The 25,224-nt window shown below is 35.5% G+C and overlaps 1 protein-coding gene across 1 annotated transcript; it reads right to left on the bottom strand.

Moving 5' to 3' along the window:
- Positions 1-13,320: 13,320 nt before the first annotated feature.
- On the bottom strand, positions 13,321-16,997 carry LOC129899973 (uncharacterized). Its single transcript, XM_055974968.1, has 4 exons — positions 16,963-16,997; positions 16,678-16,774; positions 15,715-16,632; positions 13,321-15,627 (listed from the first exon to the last, which is right to left on the bottom strand). Exons 1-4 carry the CDS (start codon positions 16,995-16,997, stop codon positions 13,321-13,323), a joined length of 3,357 nt encoding a protein of 1,118 aa, XP_055830943.1.
- Between the last annotated feature and the right edge of the window lie 8,227 nt (positions 16,998-25,224).

The following is a 25,224-nucleotide window of genomic DNA, read 5'->3' as shown; positions in this document are numbered from 1 at the left end:
GTCCGTGAATAGTGCCTCATACCTCCATATCTATGACATATACTTTCTGAATTTTTCTTTGGTATAATTTCTTGCTTTTCACTCTTCTTTTTATTCTATTGATCATTTCTCAGTGCTAGACGAACATCATGATTATAATTTTTTTTCGACCACGACTGAGGCCACAACTTCTTTTTCGTTTGTTATAGATTGTCTGATTCACTTTAGGGAGTGACAAAGTGTCACGCCCCGAGAGGGTACCCTAGGCGTGGCCGACACTCAGAAACCATCTCTGGCTTCCGAGAGAATCACTTGGTCTCATTACTCATTTGTTCATCAGCGGAAGACTTAATAATACTAATGTGGGATTGTCATAATCAAAGGAAAAATAGATAATTCTTAGAAGAAGTAGTTTCTAAGGAGAACTACTCCGATTATATCATCAGACTCTGTCTATGAAGCCTCTAATACTCTTAGATGGTGCCAATGACATGTCCATGGCTACCTCAAAAGAAACATCACACTCAACAATAATAAAAGGATAAGGAGTTCCTTCGAATACAAGAAGGACTCACCAAATAGCTGAAAAGAAATGATCTTCAACGATGCGCCTGTTGAGGATCTCTAACACCTGTATCTGCATCATAAAACGATGCAGGTCGAATGACGTCAGTACGTGGAATGTACGAGTATGTAAAATGGCAGGAAGGTAAGGACATATATCAAGAAACTCCTCTCAAGAAAACTCAGCTCAGAACTCAACATCATCTCAACATGAATATGTAATGCAAGTTTAAAATATAATAATAAAAAATATAGTAATAAGCAATGCTTACTCAGTTGGGAGTTTCTCTAACCGACAACCATCACTTATGAGCTAGCGATGATACAACGAAGCGATGTCGTTGCCACATCCATCCAATACCTTGCCAGGGTAAAGGACATCACCATCTTGGATCCATTCATCAAAGTCCTCTTTTTGGGACTTAAGAGGCATAGCCTCCATCCTACGCTGGCTACGTAGTTCTGGGGTTTGAGTCAATTAAACTCTTACCCAACTCGGTGCTCAATACTACTCTCAAAATATGTGCTCATATTAAACTCATCATCTAGTCTCATTGGACTTTAATTTAAATCATCAAACTCATCTCATTTCATGTTCATCAATCATTATACTTCAAAAACATCATTTACATCTCATCAAAACATCTTGCTCAAAATATCATTTTCTCAAATTCATTCAAATTCAACTCTTTTGCTCTTTCAAAACTCAATAAAATACATATATAGTATTAATTCATATAACTCTCTTTTTATCAATAAAAATAATAAAAAGCCAACATTTTTACTCAAAACATGTGTAAAAATATTCATGAACATCAAATCAATTAGGATTCATGGGAAAGTAACCATGAACAATAATTCCAATAATATGAGAGATAACAATAATAATAATATTAATGCATAAATATATCTAACTCAATAGAAGAAGAATTAATTCATTTAGAATTCAAGATTTGAATAAAACTCAACTATAACTCAATTATAATGAATTTAAATATTGGGCGCATGGACGAACTCAATCCGATGCTATGAAAGCCTTACATACCTTAAATCCGAAGGTTTACTCCGAATTGGAATACTCTTGGATCCCTAGCCTTTTCTTCTCGCCGGAGCGTTTTGTGTACTACCCGGAGTATAAGAATAACCGGAGTAGTATTTTTATACTACTAAAACAAAAACTATATTTGAGAAGAAGTATATAGAGAGAACAAATGCTTAGGAAAGCTTGATGAATAAAATGAGGAAATAAGGTGGGTATTTATAGGTGGGAAAGAGGGACCTAACAATAAATAAAATAATTATAAAGAAAAATCTGAAAATTTAATGGAATATATTGATGTCATGGATGATGTTAAATGGAGGACAATTTATGTCATGCATGATGTCAAATGCATCTAGATGTTTCCATGGTAGGTAAGATGAGTTCTTTTTAACAGAATACTCATTTTCGAAGCTACGTTTGAATAAGATAAATTCCTTATTAGGATTTGGTTTCTTCATAAGAATTGTAGATATGGAAGTCTAGTTTCATATCGTTCAAGAATCAACCGATTTGGAACAACCTACAGTGCGATATGAATTTTCTTCTATCAACACTCAATTCCGTCACAGCACTATATCTTGCAAAGATTAATTTATTTGACCTACTTATACTCCGAATTTGAAGTTATGTTCTTCATGACAGTTGTAGGTAAGGATGTTGTGATTACCCAGAAATTTGAATCACCTAATTTGGACCAACCTATGAAAAGTTATGCCCAAAATACAGAGACTGTATTATTTTTGTCAAGAATTGAAATACCGACATACAACATTTTAGGGGTTGTTACACAAAGAATCACCAGGCTGACTATCAAGATTTTTTATTAATAGCTCCATATTACGTTCAACAATAAGAAGATGATAAAGTAATTCAGAATATCTTTTAAAACCCTTTTCGCGATATTGCTATTGCATGACTATGTTCGCGAGTGAAAATATGGATTATGTTTTTTCAAGTTTGTCTTGCTCAGTGATTTCTTCTCCGCATAAATTTAACTGTGCTATAATTCTAAACAAGGCAGAATTATATTCAGTTATATTTTTAAAATCCATTAGTCTCAAATTGAGCCAATCATGAGATGTCTTTGGAAGGATGACCAACTTCAGGTTGTCAAATCTTTCTTTTAGATTCTTCCACAGTTTAAGGGGATCTTTTAATGTGAGGTACTGTAATTTTAATCCCTCGTCAAGATGGTGGTAGAGAAATATCATGGTTTTGGCAAGGTCTTGACTAGATGTCTTATTGTCATCTTTGATAGTGTCTACCAGACTCATCGATTTTAGGTGTATTTCGGTATCTAGTACCTATGATGAGTAGTCTTTTTTAGATATATCAAGAGCAACAAATTCAAGTTTAGAGATATTAATTATTTTAAGAAAATAAAATCCTTACCCTTTTGTTATCTTTTTAAAATAGCTCAAACTGATAGAGGCTCGTACTGATAATGTGTTATAAAACAGACTAACTTAGCAAATTAAGTATAAAGGAAGACAGAAAGATATAGAGAGAAGTGAGAGAATTTCTTTTTCTTTGTGTTAATATTACACACTAAAAGAGACTATTTATAGCCTGAAGAGTAAGAGCAAGAAAAGAAAATTTCTTTTTTGTGTGTGTCAAAGTGATGGAGGCTCGTACTGATAACATGTTATAAAACAGACTAACTTAGCAAATTAAGTATAAAGGAAGATAGAAAGATATAGAGAGAGTCGAGATTTTTTTTTTCCTGTGTGTCAGTATTACATATTGAAGGAGGCTATTTATATCCTGAAGAGTAAGAAAATAAGGGAGAGAGCACATTATTCTTTAAAATGGGTTCCACAAAGAAAGTGGAAATAATATAATTGTGGGGGAAGTGTGAATATTGTTCGATGATCAATGGAAGCTGTGGAAGAAGAAGAAGAAAGGAGATGAAGAGAAGAGATGAAGATGAAGAGAAGAGGCGGGGAGCAATTAGGGATGCTCTGTTTGTACTGCTCTGTTTGTATTCCAAAATGCAAAATTGTACACAAAATATCTACACTTCCTGTACATATACCATCCTTAATTAGTGTGGGCCCCACTATCTTAACAAATTATTAATAACTATTAACAACTAACTAACAACCAATCATCTAACAAGAATCAGCTAACTTATTCACAACTAACTAACAGCTAATTATCTTCAATACTCCCCCTCAAGTTGGAGGGTGCATAACATCCAACACTCCCAACTTGTCCATTAGATACATGTGTTGCTGCTTGCCTAATCCCTTCGTCATCAAGTTTGCTTGTTGATTATTTGTCTTCACAAACTCAGTCTTTATTGTTCCTTCCTTTATCTTGTCCCTTATGAAGTGACAGTCGATCTCAATGTGCTTTGTTCTCTCATGATAGACTGGATTTGCTGCTAGTTGAATCGCTGCCTTGCTATCGCTCCACACTGTTATTGGCTTATGAATCTCTACTCCAAGTTCTCTGAATAAGCCCAGTAGCCAAGTACCTTCTGCTACCACAACTGCCATGCTCCTATATTCTACCTCCGCTGAGCTCCTGGATATTGTTTGCTGCTTCTTAGATTTCCAGGAGATTAGTGACTCTCCGAACTTCACTGCATAATCTGTGATGGATCTTCTAGTAGTAGGACATGTTTCCCAATCTGAATCATACCAGCATGTTATCTCCTGTGTAGGCTGTGATCTGAAACTGAGGCCTTCGAACCTTTTTCTTATCTTCGTTGTTCATGAATTTCCACCACACTCGGAGGTAAGGATGAGGTATAGTCACCATTCGGATTCTCAAGGGTTCGCCTATCGGGTCCATCCTACAAAAGAAAATAAATTACCCCACCCCTATTAGATAATTGATTTGCTTAAAATGACATATACATCCTTCAATTAAACACATAGGCATGATTGTCTTTTATTGACCAATAGGCCAAATAGACATAAGGTGGGCTTCTAATGGGCTCAATACGCCTTGGGTATTGGGTCGTCTTAGGCCAATGCACTAAATTAGGGATTTGGCTTTGCTCTATGCTAGGTTGACTAAGAGTGGCTTTTGCAAGACTGGTAACCCAAGCGGACAACTCAGGCTGAAACTTACGACAATCATTGGACGCATAACGTATCAATAAATTGTCGATCGTTCCGAAAAGGGTTAAGTATAAAAAGCCCGACTGCGGTACCGCAAAATCGTTCTTTAATATACTATACATCAAATAGGAAAAATGCTATGAAATGCGAATAACAATTTAATATATAAACTAAACACATAATTGCACAATTAAGGAAAACAAGAATTACTAATTATTACAAAACCAAATGGTTAGTCAAATAAGCTATCAAATCTAATGGTTAGAACCTAATTAATCCCCAGCGGAGTCGCCATTTCTGTTATGTCGAAAAATGGGCGTGGTTTAAAATTAATTTCATCTTTATAAGAAAAAATCAATTTTAGTAAAAGAAGAGTCGCCACTTAATTTTTTAAAGAAATTAAGAAAACTTAATTTAAAAGACCCTAACAGATTTAAGTCTTAAAAATTCAGAGAAAAAGGTACGAGGTTCATATTACTATTTTAAGAAGGTTTTAGCACTTAAAATAGCCGCTAACATGCGGTTGTCCAACGATTTGAAAATTATTTGACTATCTTTGGGAAAATGTGTTTTAACAATAATTAAAGTATTAAACAATTTTGAGAAAAATATAAATTTTAAAATATTTAAGATAGTTTATAAGAATGTTTGACTTAGTAAAATGATAAAATAAAGGAAAAATGATGAAAACAAAAATGGTATCTCTTTAGGGGATTTAATTAAGTTAAATTAAACAAATAATATTAGAACTAACACAGGATAAATAAATATTGTCAATTAATTAAATAATAGAAAAAGGCAAACGAAATAATAAATAAACTACCCCAAATATATACAAACGAAAGTATTTAAAAATAGGGTAGAAATATTTATGTACTCATGTTCTTCGGATCAGCGCCGGCTTATTAATCGGAAGACAAAAATATAGTATTTTGTCGTTTTCTGCTCGGGTCGATCTCCATCATTTTCGAAGGGCCTATCTACCCCTACCCCTCCTAGATTTGTTTGTTAATTCAATCCTAAAGCGATCTAAAAGAAATATTAAAAACTAGCGTCTTAAAAGGTGTCTAGCGTCCCAACTTAATATCCAAGAGGCATTGGACGTACTATTAGGACAGGTGTTAGACTAAAGAAAATATAAGTTTCTTAATTAGACACATCGTCAAATAAAAACAAATAAGACGTCACTTAGCACATAAAATCTCAAATAAGCCTCTATATTAATTAACTAGCATGCTTGAAAACACAGATAAATAGTGAGGGTCAAAGCAAGTATTAAGCGTGTGTGTGATCGCCAAGCCCAAAAGGTCGTAGAAATAAAGTTTAATTAATTAAACATATAACAACAATCTTAATTATAGCATAGTTGTGATAAGAGAAAGACATTATTGACCATTTTAATTTATTAATTAAAGATCTTAATGAATTTATGGAAACAAGGTTTATACTTTATTACATGCTGAAAATTTATAAAATATACTGTAGGCATGATTCATAAATAAAATGATATGATGAAAATTTATTAAGGTATTTATACATATGAATTTAATATAAAATAATATGACAAGATAATTACTAAAATCCTACGGATATGATTTCCACTCATGAACTTAAAAGGTTGGAAATTATTAAATAAATACTGTATTCATGATTTCTATGTAACATAATATGCATAAAATTAATTAAAATTGTAGGCGTGGTATCAAAAATAGAATAATGTAATAAATATATATTAGAATCCTATAGACATGATTTTTAACCATAACATTATGGAAAGAAATACTCATAAGGCCCATAGACATGATATCGACTTAATTTGCATGCTAAAAATAAATTGACAAGGGTCTATAATATTTAAGCATTTGACATAATGAGAAATATTTATAGAATCCTATAGGCACGATTTCTAAATAGAGTAATTGGATCAAGACTTGTTAGATTTTGTAGGCATGGTTTTCTACATTAAAATAACATCATAAAAACATTCATTATTACCGGATAACATGCTAAAAATATTAATAGGGTCTTTGAATATGATATCCAATATTTGACTTGCTAGGGTTTATATAGTTTATATAGGCATGATAAAAGTAATATTTTATCGTTAAAATGAACATAGTAGCTATGCAAGTTTGCATGCTGAAAATTAATCAATAGACACCTAAAGATATGATATCTAAAAGACAAGTTATAATACAAATTTAATTTTTGAATAAGCATTTTATGACATTATGACAATTTAAAATCACTAAGACAAATGCAACTTATTAAACCTACAATACGAAGATGTTCCAAGAAGTCAAAATTAGATACATACAAACATATTGAAATGACTACGGATATTTAAAAACCCAAATTTAAATACTTTGACACGCATGTTGATGGTTAATTAATTAGCCTAACATGCTTAAGGTGAGATAGATAAACAACTATTTTATCAACAAATCTAACAAGTAGATACGGATAGTAAAACATGTAGCACATAAACCCTCCCCCTCTTAAATAGTTCCCCAAGTAATTTCATTATGTAATATTTACAAATTATTACATTTTTAGACAAAAGTAAATAAATATTTAAAAACCCAAATTCATTATGTAATATTTAAAAACCCAAATTTAGATACTTTGACACGCATGTTGATGGTTAATTAATTAGCCTAACATGCTTAAGGTGAGATAGATAAACAACTATTTTATCAACAAATCTAACAAGTAGATACGAATAGTAAAACATGTAGCACATAAACCCTCCCCCTCTTAAATAGTTCCCCAAGTAATTTCATTATGTAATATTTACAAATTATTACATTTTTAGACAAAAGTAAATAAATAAATAAAAATAATATGAATAGATAAAGATGTAAAATGTAGTAGCTTCTCCGACCCAAGTGAATTCTTCTCGTCTCAAACTTTGAAGTTCCAATCCTGCTAAACTATGAAGAAGATACAGAGCAGTATACGAATAACAAGGGACACATCGTAATAATAATTATATCTCAACAAGACAAACAAACAAGGTAAAACAATAAACCAAACATATAAAGAAAGTTGTAACTAACCTGGGTACTTTGGTTAGAGGAACAAGTAAATAGGAATCTGAAAACCCAATGCTAAATACTAGAAGTGGTGTTAAAGTATGCAAGAAACTCCCTCCTTTTTTTTTCGTTTGATATTTTTCTATCAAGTAAAATATTTTCTTTCTTTCTTAGCTTTCTCCTTACTCTGGTCTATCTTGTGTTTGTGTTTTATCTCTGTCTTTATAGGCATTGATGACAGACAATCCTCCCGACCAACACAATTGGCCAAACCCTTTAATTCAAAAACTTCAAAAAAAAGATAGATAAAACAAACAACTTTTCAAGATTCCCCTAAAACCACTCAAAAGGTGTTTTATTCCAAGATAGTGGAGCATTAACTTTAAAGTGATGGGACATTAAAATTATTTAAAGTAGTAGATACTAACTTTATTTCAAATTTTTATAAAAAGACAAAATTAATTATGATAAAATATAAAAAATGATCATAGCATATTAGCAAATCTTTAAAAAAAAAAAATATTAATTACTATAATTATTTTAATTAATAAATTATGTCACAATCATTAAAACATTAAACCTTCTTCCGAAATTCAGAAAGCAAATCATCAAGTTATTAAATTGACCTCCAAATTAACGAATATGCATTTAAACAATGGCAAATGATAACAACCTTACCATAAAAATCATCAACTATACTTATCCATAATTAAATACAAAAATGTAAATATAGACCGAAAACACCAATGCGAACATGTATAATAATCTTCGTTTCTAAGAAATAAATAAACACCTAAAAAAACGATCTACATTTTCTGTATAATTAAAATATGAGCTTATGAACATGAATGAGAACAAAAACAAGAGCAAAACAACATAGTATGCTTTATAATGTTAATCGATTATTAATGAACAAAAAATCTTTGAATCTTGAGTTTGTCAAATCATTTGAAATAGATAATCAATCCAATATTTGTTTTGAAAACAAAATCTATAAACGGAGTCTAACATGAGAAAGATCTAAATCATCCAAACAAAGAACTTATCAAGAACTTAGAATACAAAATATAATCAAACCAACATATACACAACAATCATATGAAATTTAGATTTACAAGAAACATAACATATACATATAGTAAAATTTAAATACAACCACACCAACATATACAATAATCCTATGAAATTTTTATTTTGCAAGAGACATAACATATATATCTATATACACATATAATGACATAAAATTTAAATACAACCATACCAATATATACACAATTTTAGATTTGCAAGAAACATAACATAATATATATATATATATATAAATGTAAAATGAAACCATACTAAGACGGATCTATGAAGATCCGTTTTCGATTTATCGTCTTGTTCATTTAGCAACGACACTCGAAGAGATCGTCGTCACTAGTTGGAGGCTGCCAGTGGTTGTCGTTGTCGCATCGTCGCTGGAAGTCGGAGCTCGCGCGAAGAAAGCTTCTCACTGTATCGCCGTCGCAGCTGCTCCGTCGACCATCGCGCGAGTTCGAGCTCGCTGGAGCTTTTGGACAGCAGCTCGCTGCTGCTGTCGACGTTATTTGGCAGCGTTGAGGGGCTGTCGTTAGTGGTTGACAGCGTCGTTGGTGGCGCTGTTCGTGGCTGCCGGAGACGAAGAAGGCGCGCAGCCATGGCTGCTTACAGCTTATGGCTACTGCGTGAAGGTATCGAGAGAGAGAAAGGAATAGCGTGAGAGAGATGAGGGGACAAGAAGAGAGTGGCGGAGGGAGAGAGTAGAAGGGGCGGCCATGGCTTGTTTTTGTCTTCTTCTCCTTGGAGAAGATGACCAAAGGAGGCAAGACAAAAAAATCAATTTGGTTTAGGTTAGGGTTTGGGTATTTTGATAGTGTAGTTGTAATCCTAGCCGTTCATTAATTGAGTTGAGCGGTTGGGATTAAATCTTGATATTGATAAAGGTGAGATGGATGGTTGTGATTGAAAGATGGATTTAAGATTTAAAAATGGTTATATAGTATAGATTGAAATTAAAATGGATTGAATAAAATGACTATGCTTTAAATCAAATGGAGAAAATTGAATAGATTGCTAATTGATTAATAATCATAATATATATATTGAATAAGTAAAAACATAAATTTATTCAAGTAGCCGTATTTATATATAAAGCAAACTTATGTATACGCCACGCAGATATGTGTATATATGTATATATATGACGCACGTATGCATATAACATATACTAAAATAGATGCATAATTAATATGGTTAACTAAAATATATAATAAATTTAATTAAATAGTAAATTTATGTGCACATGTATACAATACGTATTAAAATAGATATATAACATATGCATGTTAATATGAATAAGTAAATTATAAAATAAACTTAGTTAATAAATATTCTTTATGTAAACAAAATACACACATATATACTAAACAGATACGTAAGAATATTTAAACGTATTAAGCTTATTATAAAAATAATAAAAATAATAGTTGTAATATTAATAAATAGCAAAATATTATAAATTATGAATATCAAAATATACGATTTATTTATTAAACTAAATGTAAACTTATTTAATTAATAAAGAAATAATTTTGAAAAAATGTCTATTCTTTTTAGATAGCAATTCGAAAAGTAGTTATGGATGGTCAAAATTGGGTGTCAACAACTTATCCCTTTCTTTGAGTAGGGTCGATGGAAGAGATTCTGGTCAAAGAAAATTGATAAATCCAATTTTGACGCTTGATTTGATGCACGATTTTTTGAAAGAATACCAGAATTATCTTGATGTCGAATTATGGAGAAACCAGAAAGCTTGTGAACTGGATGAGGAGGTTTGTTGGAGTACAGTCGAGTTTTCAAAATTGAGCTCGCCTACATATCCTTAAACTTAGGAATCAGACTGCTTGTAGTTCGACTCAATCGGTTGAAAAGGAGATCTTTTATGCTAAGATCACCCTTCGACTGGGAGAAGTGATACATGAATCGAGTATGAAAAATAGGCTTGCAACCTCTTAACCGTGCATGTGACTAGCTTCACACCCATAATTAAGAACTTACATGGACATAATTTCCAAAACTCTTGGTGTATCGTCACTCAGATTGAGAAATTGCTTTCGGTGACAAGTTGAAGTTTTCCGGCGCAAAATTGAGACTAACAAACTCAAAGGGATGCCTCATGCCTTCTTGTAGTGGTGTGGTGTGGTGGAAGTTATTCTTCAACTCGTGTTCCAATTTGCTACTAAGAAAAGTTCTACGTTGTGTTGCATTCTTTTGATGTCATTCGTACCTGTGGTTCAATTGAGAATCTATCCTCTTGGATGATCTCGCCAAAGACATAAACAAAACCCATTAGGAGAAAAATGTAACTCAAAGAAGATGATAGTGTCATCACTGTGTACGAATGTTAACCTCCTTCGGTTTTGACGTAGAACAAAATAAATGCATTTCCTAAGTTGATGTGATTTATAATATATTTTCCGACTGCAAATAGTTTCAATTTTGATGTAATATACAATGATATGAAAATGATGGCCCTCTTGGCGGTGATATGAAAATGATGGCCCTCTTGGCAATGATATGAAAATGATGGCCCTCTCGGCAATGATATGAAAATGATGGCCCTCTTGGCAATGATATGAAAATGATGGCCCTCTTGGCAATGATATGAAAATGATGGCCCTCTTGGCAATGATATGAAAATGATGGCCCTCTTGGCAATGAAATGATAAATGATGGCCCTCTTGGCAATGAAATGATAAATGATGGCCCTCTTGGCAATGATATTACCACCTCCGGTAATATAATACGAATAATAAATATGAATGGCCCTCTTGGCGAATGATATTACCACCTCCGGTAATATAACACGAATAATAAATATGAATGGCCCTCTTGGCGAATGATATTACCACCTCCGGTAATATAATACGAATAATAAATATGAATGGCCCTTTTGGCAAATGATATTACCACCTCCGATAATATAATACGAATAATAAATATGAATGGCCCTCTTGGCGAATGATATTACCACCTCCGGTAATATAATACGGACAATAAATATGGATGACCCTCTTGACAAATGATATTACCACCTCCGGTAATATAATACGGACAATAAATATGGATGGCCCTCTTGACGAATAATAAATATGAATGGCCCTCTTGGGCAAATAATAAATAAATATGAATCATCATATACGGCATTAGATCATCATATACAGCATTATAAGGTATGCCTATTTGACGTCTTTGAGGATGGAGAATATAATTTGACGTCATTATGGATGCTTGCATTGAAAGTAACTCCTTGGCGTTTTCCAATACTCAAAAGAAAATAAGTAATAGACCCAATGTCGTTTTAATTAATGACTGAGTAAAAATCTTTAGGGAGAATTTTCAAAGATATGTACAAAGTGCCTGATCACTTTGACATTAGTGTGTGAATATCATGCTCGTTTTCAAACACTTTATATTCATTTTGGCACATGGTTTGCTGGATATCTGAAAGAGGCGTTGTTGTTCATCTTTTGAACGTCTCCTTTTCGTCTGACGAATCCTGTTGACAAAATCATCATTTTGAAAACTCTTTGTTCTTTTAACTTCTTTGTATTTGCCGAAAGAAGGGATACAGTGGTCTTTTATAAATCTGCATCCACAGAAAAATTGTTAGTTTTGAATGAATTGATCTGTGTTGAATTCTCCATTTGTTTTCTCCTTGTCTTGTTATCTTCGATTGCTTGCTCTGATTCCCCACTTCTCAGTAGATACAAGACAAAATATTTCTATGTAAAAAATATTTGATGTATTAAAAGATTTAATAAAGATGAGTTTTTGAAAAGCAATTTGAGAAAGGTTACTGCCACATGTCATGTCATGCATAGCTCAAACGAACATCCTTGATTCAAAACCTTGAGCATGTTTGCTAGCTTGTTCAAACAGTTGAGGATTTTTAAAGGTTGAAGCTGCGAAGTTCTCACATAACTAGAAAGTTTTGTAATTGACTTTGAACTCTGATGGTGCTGGAGATTATTGACCTTCCAACAATGTCAGGGATCATTCGAGGCCAACCTTGAACTTTGAAGTTAAGTAAAACCTTCTGATGATATTAGATAAAATTTTTGAGGTCATCCTCAAAAATTTCTGTCCCAGTTAGATGTCTTGGTAAATATCATACTACCAATAAGAGATTTGTAGAATTTTTGAGGTCCTATCAAAAATTCTGTCCCAATTACTTTTCTGATGCACCTCAATCTTGTTTTCTCTTGTGAAGAGATCTTTCTTTGAAATTTTGAGTCCCTCTCAAAATTTCTGTCCCAGTTTCTATCATAAATAGAGAACTTACGGGAGATAAGACCGAACTGTTGTGGCGCCTACGTATCCCGTTGAGACAGGAATCAGGTCAAACGTAGTTCCCCTTTCTCGGGAGATAACTAAGGAATAGGGATTTTTAATAAGAAAGTGACCGAAGCCGACATAGGCCGCCTACGTATCTCATTCTTGAGAATTCAGGTCAGACGTAGTTCATTCCTATAGGAGGGCTAATTTTAAAATTAACAAACATAGAAACGATTACAAGCAAATGACACACCTACAAAATATTGAACCTTCATACATAGTATCTTTTGACGGCGTCTGAGTTGATTGGCTTCGGCCATTCTTGTCCATCCATCTCGGATAATATCAAGGCACCTCCAGACAACACTTGGCGCACCATGTATGGTCCTTGCCAATTTGGCGCAAACTTTCCTTTATACTCATTTTGATGTGGAAAAATGCGTTTGAGAACCAACTGACCAACTTCAAATGTTCTTGGTCTCACTCGCTTGTTAAAAGCACGAGTCATTCTTTGCTGGTACAGTTGACCATGGCAAACGGCAGTCATTCTCTTTTCATCAATCAAGGCCAAATGTTCAATTCGATTACGAACCCAATCGGCGTTGCTCAATTCAGCTTCTTGAATAATTCTCAATGAAGGTATTTCCACTTCGGCAGGGATTACGGCCTCCGTCCCATACACTAGCAAGTATGGAGTTGCTCCAATTGATGTTCTGACAGTTGTTCGGTATCCCAACAGAGCATATGGCAACATTTCATGCCAACCTCTGTGATTGCCAATCATTTTCCTCAAGATCTTTTTGATGTTCTTGTTGGCAGCTTCTACGGCTCCATTCATTTGAGGACGATATGTAGTTGAGTTTCGATGATTAATCTTGAATTGCTCACATATCTCTTTCATCAAATGACTATTGAGATTTGCTCCATTATCAGTAATGATGGAATTCGGTATCCCAAATCTACATATCAAATTGTTACGGATGAAGTCTGCTACTACCTTCTTCGTGACTGATTTATACGAGGCTGCTTCCACCCACTTGGTGAAGTAATCAATAGCAACTAAAATGAACATGTGTCCATTAGAGGCGAATGGCTCTATTGGACCAATGACATCCATTCCCCAAGCCACAAATGGCCAAGGAGAACTCATAGCATTAAGTTCGTGAGGAGGTACTCGAATCAAATCACCATGCACTTGACATTGATGACATTTTTGCATATACTTACAACAATCATGCTCCATAGTCATCCAAAAATAGCCGGATCGAAGGATCTTTTTCGCCAAGGTAAGCCCATTCATGTGAGTTCCACAAACTCCCGCGTGAATCTGTTCGAGAAGCTTCGTGGCTTCAATAGCATCGACACATCTGAGAAGACCCATATCTGGAGTTCTCCTATAAAGGATTTCTCCACTTGGAAAGAAATTGTTAGCCATCCGACGTATTGCTTTCTTCTGATTGAAAGTCGCATTCTCTGGATAAGTTCCAGTTTCTAGATACCTTTTTACGTCAAAATACCAAGGTCTCCCATCTGGTTCTACTTCTACATGCGAACAGTGAGCGGGTTGTTCTTTCAAGTATATCTCCACAGGATCAATGTAACTTGTATCTGGATGTTTGATCATTGAGGAGATAGTAGCAAGAGTGTCAGCAAATTCGTTCTGCAACCTTGGGGTATGCCTAAACTCGATCTTGCGAAATCTTTTACACAACCTTTGCACTAACTTCACGTATGGTGCAATCTTCGAATTTTTCACAGCCCACTCTCCTTGAACCTGGTGAATCAGCAAATCTGAATCTCCTATTACCAACAACTCTTGAATGTCTTTATCGACCGCCATTTTTAGACCCATGATGCATGCTTCATACTCAGCCATGTTGTTCGTGCAACGAAATCGGAGTTTGGCTGCCATAGGGTAATATTGGCCAGATTCCGATATTAGGACTGCTCCAATTCCACTTCCTTCATGATTCACCGCTCCATCAAAAAATACTCTCCAACCAGGGTATGCTTCGGAGATATTTTCTCCTACAAATAATACCTCTTCATCGGGAAAATAAGTTTTGAGCGGTTCATACTTTTTGTCTACTAGATTTTCTGCGAGATGATCCGCCAAGGCTTGTGCTTTTATCGCCTTTTGGGTCACATACACAATATCAAACTCACTCAGCAACATCTGCCATTTTGCCAATTTCCTAGTGGGTATCGCTTTCTGAAAAATATACTTTAAAGGATCCATCTTGGAAATGAGATATGTAGTGTATGAAGACAAGTAATGTCTCAACTTTTGAGCAATCCAGGTTAAAGCACAACAAGTTTTCTCCAAAAGAGTGTAACGAGCCTCGTATGGAGTAAACTTCTTGCTTAAGTAGTAGATTGATCGTTCCCTCTTCCCCGTCTCATCATGCTGGCCTAGCACGCATCCAAATGCATTATCTGAGACAGACAGATATAGCAACAATGGAACTCCTTCCCTCGGAGGAACTAGCACCGGTGGATTAGACAAGTAACTTTTGATAGCTTCGAAAGCTGTCTGACATTCTTCAGTCCATTTTGTCAATGCATCTTTTTTCAGTAGCTTAAAGATAAAGATAGGCTAACAAATCAACGTGGATTGAGCTATAAATCGACTGATGTAGTTCAATCTTCCCAAGAAATTCGTCACTTCCTTTTTAGTCTTTGGTGGAGGTAATTCTTGAATCGATTTGATTTTAGAGGGATCAAGCTCGATACCCCTTCTACTGACTATAAACCCCAATAACTTGCCAGCTGGCACTCCAAAAGCACATTTAGCGGGATTTAATTTTAGATTGTATTTGCGCAAACGATCAAAGAATTTTTTCAAGTGAGTCAAATGACCCTCACTCTCGCGGGATTTGATAATGACATCATCCATATATACTTCAATTTCTTTGTGAATCATATCATGAAAGATAGTTGTCATGGCTCTCATGTAAGTAGCCCCAGCATTTTTAAGACCAAATGGCATTACTCGATAGTGATACACACCCCACGGTGTGATGAATGCTATCTTTTCTGCATCTTCTTCATCCATTAGAATCTGGTGATAACCTGTGTAGCAATCCACAAATGACTGCATCTCATGCTTGGCACAATTATCAATGAGAATGTGGATATTTGGCAATGGAAAGTTGTCTTTAGGGCTAGCTTTGTTCAGATCTCTATAATCAACACAGATTCTGATCTTGCCATCCTTCTTAGGGACTGGAACAATGTTGGCTAACCAAGTCGGATATTTCGTCACTTCCACAACTCCAGATTGAATTTGCTTGGTAACCTCTTCTTTGATCTTCAAACTTAAATCTGGCTTGAATTTTCGAGTCTTTTGTTTTACTGGACTGCAATCCGGATTTATTGGCAATTTATGAGACACGATGTCTACACTCAAACTTGACACATCATCATAAGACCAAGCAAATATGTCGATATACTCTCCAAGCAAACTGGTAAGTTCTTTCCTCTGAGCTTTTGTTAAATGGACACTGATTCTGGTTTCCTTGGTACACTCGTTATCTCCCAGATTCACAACCTCAGTTTCCTCTTGATTTGGCTTGTACTGATCCTAAAATTGTTTCAAACCCTCGGTGAGGTGTTCAGGTATGGTAGCCTCTTCATTATAATCCTCAAACTCATCACCATCTATCTCATTTTGTTCATTTAGCTTGTGACATGACATGATATTGGCAGGTTTTAAGTTATTTTTACTGAAATCAAAAGCAAACAAAGTCAGATAAGTAAAATATAGACCGATAAACAAATAACAAGTAAAATTCATAATAAAGGAGGCCTTCATTTACCAAAATAAATACAAATTTTGGCCATGACCGTGGGTCAATTTGCCTTTTTCAAATATCATAAAGGTAACTTAAAGCATAATAAAATAGAAACAAACGAAGGGTGGGTCTCGGGCCTCCTCCGGACTACCATTGATTTAAAAAATAAGTAGATAATATGTCTTTATCTACCAAGATGAGTGAGGGACTAAGAGCGGTGCAGACGTCCAATTAGACAGTTGCTCCCCTGACTCAGCATGACGAATACTCGATGTCCCCGTTTCTCCCTCTAGGATTGCATCAATTTCTTCAAAAAGATCCCAGATTCCTTCCCCAAGATCGCCATCATTGACACATTCTCGCACTGGAAATGACATATACAAGTGAGGTATTGGCCTAGCGAGTACCCGATCAATCTTCCTATTTTTCACATCTGCCTCGTCGTCTTCTGTAGGGTCATATCCCAAACCATGCTTTAATCCTTTATCGGGAATCTGAATGGGCTCAATGATTCCTTGGCAGTGCTTCCCTAATCCAAAACCTGGCTCAAAATTATTTTGGAGCATGACAGTGGCTATCATTTTATAAACAGACGGCATAAGAGGTTGTGGGGCCGAATCATCGTCAGTGGCATTCACTAGCTCAACCGTATAGAAATCAGTACCTCTGGTAATATCATCGATAATTGATGCGCAACTGTTTGAATGCCTCCCCTCACCATAAACAACTACCTCCCGGTCATTCTTTACAAACTTTATCATTTGGTGGAGAGTAGAGGGAACGGCTCCAGCCATGTGGATCCATGGCCTTCCTAACAATAGGTTGTAGCTGGTGGTGATGTTCATCACCTGGCACTCTATAATGAAATCAACAGGCCCTACCTGAATATCCAAATTCACAGCACCTAATGTATTTCTTTGACCCCCATCGAAAGCCCTTACATTAACTTGGTTCTGTCGGACTTTCCCTAAATCAAAGTTCAACTGTTTGAGAGTTGACAAAGGACAAATATTAAGACCCGATCCATCATCGATCAATACACGATTCATGATCTTTTCTCGACACACAACAGTGATATAAAGAGCTTTGTTATGCATCACACCTTTGAACGGTAACTCTTCATTGTTAAAACTGATGCGGTGTCCTTGAACAACTCGACTCACCATAGCGGCCAGATTATCTCCATCTGTGCCCACAGGTACATAGGTGTCATCCAAAGCTTTCATCAAAGCATGTCTGTGCTGTTGTGAGCTCATCAACAATGCCCACACTGAGATTTGGGCAGGTATTTTCTCCAGATGCTTCACTATAGAATATTCTTTTGGCTGCATTTTCCGTCAAAACTCTTCAGCCTCAGCTTCACTAATCGGTCTCTTTTATTGATCCTTCTTATTCCATCCTTGAGCCAATTCTTCTGGGGTGTAGCATCTACCAAACCGCGTCATTCCCTGAGTTGCTGCAGTCTCGATCACGAACTTCTTTTGGTTAGGAATTTCTTTCGACACCAAAGCAACAACCTTTGGAGGTGTCAAAATCACAAAATTCGATTTCTTCTTTATGCTCAGTGAAGCCACAGCCATTTCAAGGCTGTTAGTATAGGTTGGGACTATGGCCTTTGTTACACACCAATCTTCTTCCATCTCAATCATGTGAATATTAAACCCTCCATGATTCGGCAAAGGATTACTATTGACATTAGGGGCGGCAGTTTGGAGAGTAACGACCTCACGATTAATCAGATCCTGAATTTTGTGTTTCAAATTGACACAAGTTTCAGTATCATGCCCGACACTGCTGGAATGATACGCACATGTTTTGTCAGCTCTATAGAATCTAGAGCTTGTATCAGCCAGTTTAGGTGCAATGGGGTGAATAATGCCTGCGTCTCTCAATCTTTCAAACAACTTAGTTTGACTCTCCACCAGAGGAGTAAAATTCCTGGCGGGCCTATTTTTAAAATTGGGTTGGGAAAGGTTGTAATTATTTTGCGGGGGTGGTGGCACATGACGATAACTCGGACGATTTTGGTGGGAAGGTGCAGGAGTTTGGAATCTTGGGTACAGTTGGGTTTGGTAACTTGGTTGTGGAGTTCGGTAGTTTAGCGGAGTGTTTTGGTAATATGGAGCTGGGTAATTAGAAGGTGGAGCTTGATGACTGTTAAATGGGACTTGGTCATTTGGGTATGGGGTTTGGTGACTGGAAGCTGGGGTTTGGTAATTCGGTTGAGTGTAGTAAACTTGATGTGAATTTTGTGGACCTCGTGAATAGGTCTTGAAAGGTGTGGATTTTCCTGGCTTGGTGTTGGCGAACCTCTTCCCTTCAGTTGTATAGGAGATGGTAGATACATCCTCTCGCTTTTTCTTAAATGATCCCGAAGACCCAATTGAAGAGGCTACACGGGCTATCTTTCCGGTCTTGAGCCCATCCTCGATAGTCTCACCTACCTTGACTATCTCGGCAAATTTTGCTCCAACGAGCAACATCAGTCTTTCATAGTACTCGGGCTCTTGCGTGCGTACAAATACTTCCACAATCTCTTTCTCTATCATGGGAGGTCGAACTCTCGCGGCCTCTTTCCTCCACATGTACGCATACTCACGATAACTTTCAGTGGATTTTTGTTTGATCTTCTCCAAAGAATATCGATCAGGAACGATTTCCACATTATATGCGAACCTCTCGATAAAATCTCTGGCCAAAGCGTTCCAATTAGACCATTGTTTTATTTCTTGAGCGCTGAACCATTCCAAAGCCTCTCCACTCAAACTTCGGTTAAAGAGCCGCATTAGCAAGGCTTTATTCTTACCAACTCCTACTAGTTGGTCACAGTATGCTCTCAAATGAGCCAAAGGATTTCCGGTTCCACCAAAAGTATCAAATTTAGGTACTTTAAACCCTTCAGGAAGGTCCAGATCTGGATGGATACACAAATCTTCATAATTCAAACCAACCACATCCGGGATATAGTGAAACTCTTTCATAGCTTTTATAATTTCCTCTTTCATGCTTTGCTTGGTTACTTCTTCTTTGGTCCTCCACTCCCTTTCTTGTTCTTCATAGTGATCAAGTTCGGAACCGTTGGTATAGGGCTCATTTGGGATTGGAATTTGGAAAGCTGTCTTTTGAGGCAGGGAAGGGATAATGGGAGGATTTGGCGTATTTTGAGGGACTTGATAATTTTGGGGGAATGTTTGGCGGTTAGTATACTGATTTTGATGATGGGGAAAGGTTTGTGGATTGTTAACATTTTGGTTTTGTGGTGGAGGACATGCTTGAGGGTTGGTGTTTTGTGGGGGAGGAAAGCTTTGGGGATTGGTATTTTGTAGAGGGGGGAAGGTTGGAGGGTTGGTATTTTGAGGATGAGGTGGCGCTTGGTGGGAAGTGGAGGCATGATAGGGATTTGAGGCAGTGAGGTCAACAATGAAGGTATTTTGAGCGGGGTTTAAAGATGGATTTTGAACGTGTTCCGTACTTGAATTTGGAGAAGGGAAATGGAATGGAGGCCTTCTCTCACCTGAAACCGGCGTGTTGGCGGCGATAGCCAGTTTTGACAACTCTCGATTTTTCTGTATCTCAACTCTCATCTCGGCGATTTGTTACACCAACTGTGCAATCAGCTCATTTTGTTCCGCGATGATAGGGTCTGTCACAATAATATCCGTCAAACCAGTGCTGTCATTATTACCAGTCATTTTCCTTTTCCGTACTAACGAATTTTGATCGGGAAAGAAATCTTTGGAAGCCTTTGACCTGGTGAAATAAGGGTGCTCAGCCAGTTTATCAACACAGATCAATTCTAAATACTTGGAGAAAGAAAAACAACTCAAAAATAAATATGTTAGTCTTTGTTCATAGCACGTGATGCAAAAATATCACATATAATGAAGCAGATAAACACCTAAGACACATAAACAGTTATTGCGCTTCCTAAACAGATGTGTGACCCTTTTGTGCCAAGGGTAGGCCTAGCGATTTGAAGGATGTATATGTTTTCTTAAGCCAATTCATTATCCCCAAAGTAAAAACATTCAACATGTTTAACGTATTCCAAAACAGGTGCAGAAGTTCAGAATGGAAACAACAAAACCAATTACAAATAAAAGCAATCCCGCGCAGGGGATGATAGTGAACTTTACACTTCTTCTGATCCTTCACTAGATTTGTTTTTCTTGGCTATGTTGACCTCTTCCCATATGGCATATCTGTTTGCCCATAGATGATCGCTAGCTAGCTGAGCCCCTTCTTGATGCTTGAACCTTTCTATGGACTGGATCTGTTGCTCCATGCCATCATCTAACTCAGACATGCATTGTCTTACTCTTCGTAACTCTTGCTTTAGCTGGGCTATGACTTTGGCGTCATCTAACTGTCGGCATTGATGATCTAATTCATTTCTCATACTTCTCTTGGAGCTGATATAGTCGAACGTGATAGGGGACATTTGGTCCTGATTCGATGGTTTTGAGAAGGTTATTCTTTATCCATTCCCTGTACTCCGCAGAACACTCAGGTTGAAATCTATTTGGCAATGAATCACCCAACACCCTTCGAGTTTTCCATGTTCTAAGTATCTGTTTAGCGAAAGAGACTTGGCCATTTTCGTGGTCTGTTGCAAACTTTCTCATACTCGTGGTTTGTGGAAGTTCCTATTTTCCTCCTAGTTGTCTAAGGACTCGAGCGGGGGCATATGGTCGGGTTCCTCTTAATCCGGCTAATATTAAGTAAGGGACCTTTTCCCCTCGAATTGTTATTTTCTCTGACAGCACCATACTCTCGATTGACCATTGCACATTTTCTTCTCTTAATCCCTGAAGCCTTGGATACCAGAATTTTTGACCTCCTGTTCTATGAAAATGATTGCAATATAACCACCAACTGTGACCTCCAAGTTCATCTGATCGTCTCAAAGGATCTGGATGTTCCGGAGCATCAGCTTTGAGTAAGTGTCTCATCATCCACCATTGAAGTATCAAATTACATCCCTGAAAGAATCGTCCACCATCTTTACACTTATCCAATGCTCGATAAATGTCTGCAAGAATCATGGGCGCCAAAGTGTAGTACTTGATTGAGGACCCGTAGTTTACCCCATTGAAGATGGCATGAGTGACCATTGCTACACTTGGATGGATAGTATAGTTTGGTCCTTGGGGAAACACCATTGTCCCAAGTAGGCATACCGCAAACGCAAGAGGACGTGTTTTCTTCCATTTTTCCTCTGAGATAAATTCATCATGATACTTTTCGAAAGCCCTCGCTCGTCCAAATCGAGTGTAAAGTTTTTGAAGTGGGATGTTTGGTCCGGAAAGCCTATCCATCCATTTAGCTTTGACAAGTGAAAGTTTTTCTTTTATCTTGTCAAAATCCCATATCTTAGGAATAAGGAGGTCATTGTCAGGCTTATGCTTTCGTTTGTTACACATGCCTATACTCTCGTAGCTAGCAAGGACTTCCTCGATAGTTGGGGTCATTTCTACTTCCCCGAATCTAAACACTATGTTGTCACTATCCCAAAACTTTACCATTGTTCCAACTAAATGAGGCCAAGCTTTCATTTCCATAATTGACGGGATGTGGCCTATGTGACTTCGAACCTTTTTCTTATCTTCGTTGTTCATGAATTTCCACCACACTCGGAGGTAAGGATGAGGTATAGTCACCATTCGGATTCTCAAGGGTTCGCCTATCGGGTCCATCCTACAAAAGAAAATAAATTACCCCACCCCTATTAGATAATTGATTTGCTTAAAATGACATATACATCCTTCAATTAAACACATAGGCATGATTGTCTTTTATTGACCAATAGGCCAAATAGACATAAGGTGGGCTTCTAATGGGCTCAATACGCCTTGGGTATTGGGTCGTCTTAGGCCAATGCACTAAATTAGGGATTTGGCTTTGCTCTATGCTAGGTTGACTAAGAGTGGCTTTTGCAAGACTGGTAACCCAAGCGGACAACTCAGGCTGAAACTTACGACAATCATTGGACGCATAACGTATCAATAAATTGTCGATCGTTCCGAAAATGGTTAAGTATAAAAAGCCCGACTGCGGTACCGCAAAATCGTTCTTTAATATACTATACATCAAATAGGAAAAATGCTATGAAATGCGAATAACAATTTAATATATAAACTAAACACATAATTGCACAATTAAGGAAAACAAGAATTACTAATTATTACAAAACCAAATGGTTAGTCAAATAAGCTATCAAATCTAATGGTTAGAACCTAATTAGTCCCCAGCGGAGTCGCCATTTCTGTTATGTCGAAAAATGGGCGTGGTTTAAAATTAATTTCATCTTTATAAGAAAAAATCAATTTTAGTAAAAGAAGAGTCGCCACTTAATTTTTTAAAGAAATTAAGAAAACTTAATTTAAAAGACCCTAACAGATTTAAGTCTTAAAAATTCAGAGAAAAAGGTACGAGGTTCATATTACTATTTTAAGAAGGTTTTAGCACTTAAAATAGCCGCTAACATGCGGTTGTCCAACGATTTGAAAATTATTTGACTATCTTTGGGAAAATGTGTTTTAACAATAATTAAAGTATTAAACAATTTTGAGAAAAATATAAATTTTAAAATATTTAAGATAGTTTATAAGAATGTTTGACTTAGTAAAATGATAAAATAAAGGAAAAATGATGAAAACAAAAATGGTATCTCTTTAGGGGATTTAATTAAGTTAAATTAAACAAATAATATTAGAACTAACACAGGATAAATAAATATCGTCAATTAATTAAATAATAGAAAAAGGCAAACGAAATAATAAATAAACTACCCCAAATATATACAAACGAAAGTATTTAAAAATAGGGTAGAAATATTTATGTACTCATGTTCTTCGGATCAGCGCCGGCTTATTAATCGGAAGACAAAAATATAGTATTTTGTCGTTTTCTGCTCGGGTCGATCTCCATCATTTTCGAAGGGCCTATCTACCCCTACCCCTCCTAGATTTGTTTGTTAATTCAATCCTAAAGCGATCTAAAAGAAATATTAAAAACTAGCGTCTTAAAAGGTGTCTAGCGTCCCAACTTAATATCCAAGAGGCATTGGACGTACTATTAGGACAGGTGTTAGACTAAAGAAAATATAAGTTTCTTAATTAGACACATCGTCAAATAAAAACAAATAAGACGTCACTTAGCACATAAAATCTCAAATACGCCTCTATATTAATTAACTAGCATGCTTGAAAACACAGATAAATAGTGAGGGTCAAAGCAAGTATTAAGCGTGTGTGTGATTGCCAAGCCCAAAAGGTCGTAGAAATAAAGTTTAATTAATTAAACATATAACAGCAATCTTAATTATAGCATAGTTGTGATAAGAGAAAGACATTATTGACCATTTTAATTTATTAATTAAAGATCTTAATGAATTTATGGAAACAAGGTTTATACTTTATTACATGCTGAAAATTTATAAAATATACTGTAGGCATGATTCATAAATAAAATGATATGATGAAAATTTATTAAGGTATTTATACATATGAATTTAATATAAAATAATATGACAAGATAATTACTAAAATCCTACGGATATGATTTCCACTCATGAACTTAAAAGGTTGGAAATTATTAAATAAATACTGTATTCATGATTTCTATGTAACATAATATGCATAAAATTAATTAAAATTGTAGGCGTGGTATCAAAAATAGAATAATGTAATAAATATATATTAGAATCCTATAGACATGATTTTTAACCATAACATTATGGAAAGAAATACTCATAAGGCCCATAGACATGATATCGACTTAATTTGCATGCTAAAAATAAATTGACAAGGGTCTATAATATTTAAGCATTTGACATAATGAGAAATATTTATAGAATCCTATAGGCACGATTTCTAAATAGAGTAATTGGATCAAGACTTGTTAGATTTTGTAGGCATGGTTTTCTACATTAAAATAACATCATAAAAACATTCATTATTACCGGATAACATGCTAAAAATATTAATAGGGTCTTTGAATATGATATCCAATATTTGACTTGCTAGGGTTTATATAGTTTATATAGGCATGATAAAAGTAATATTTTATCGTTAAAATGAACATAGTAGCTATGCAAGTTTGCATGCTGAAAATTAATCAATAGACACCTAAAGATATGATATCTAAAAGACAAGTTATAATACAAATTTAATTTTTGAATAAGCATTTTATGACATTATGACAATTTAAAATCACTAAGACAAATGCAACTTATTAAACCTACAATACGAAGATGTTCCAAGAAGTCAAAATTAGATACATACAAACATATTGAAATGACTACGGATATTTAAAAACCCAAATTTAAATACTTTGACACGCATGTTGATGGTTAATTAATTAGCCTAACATGCTTAAGG

The sequence above is a fragment of the Solanum dulcamara genome, chromosome 8 (genome assembly GCF_947179165.1).
Source record: "Solanum dulcamara chromosome 8, daSolDulc1.2, whole genome shotgun sequence".
Classification (NCBI taxonomy): Eukaryota; Viridiplantae; Streptophyta; class Magnoliopsida; order Solanales; family Solanaceae; genus Solanum; species Solanum dulcamara.
Note: the sequence above shows the minus strand (reverse complement) of the source record. Positions and strands in the feature narration are given on the sequence as shown.

Bases quoted from the DNA above. Each gene is read 5' to 3' on its own strand.
- LOC129899973 (XM_055974968.1), bottom strand. From the start codon at position 16,997: ATGGTAGTCCGGAGGAGGCCCGAGACCCACCCTTC. The intron at 16,633-16,677 runs GCTACCATACCT...AAACAATTTTAG, and splicing joins TTGAGGATTATAATGAAGAG to GATCAGTACAAGCCAAATCA. The intron at 15,628-15,714 runs GTGACGAATTTC...TTTATCTTTAAG, and splicing joins CACCAAAGACTAAAAAGGAA to CTACTGAAAAAAGATGCATT.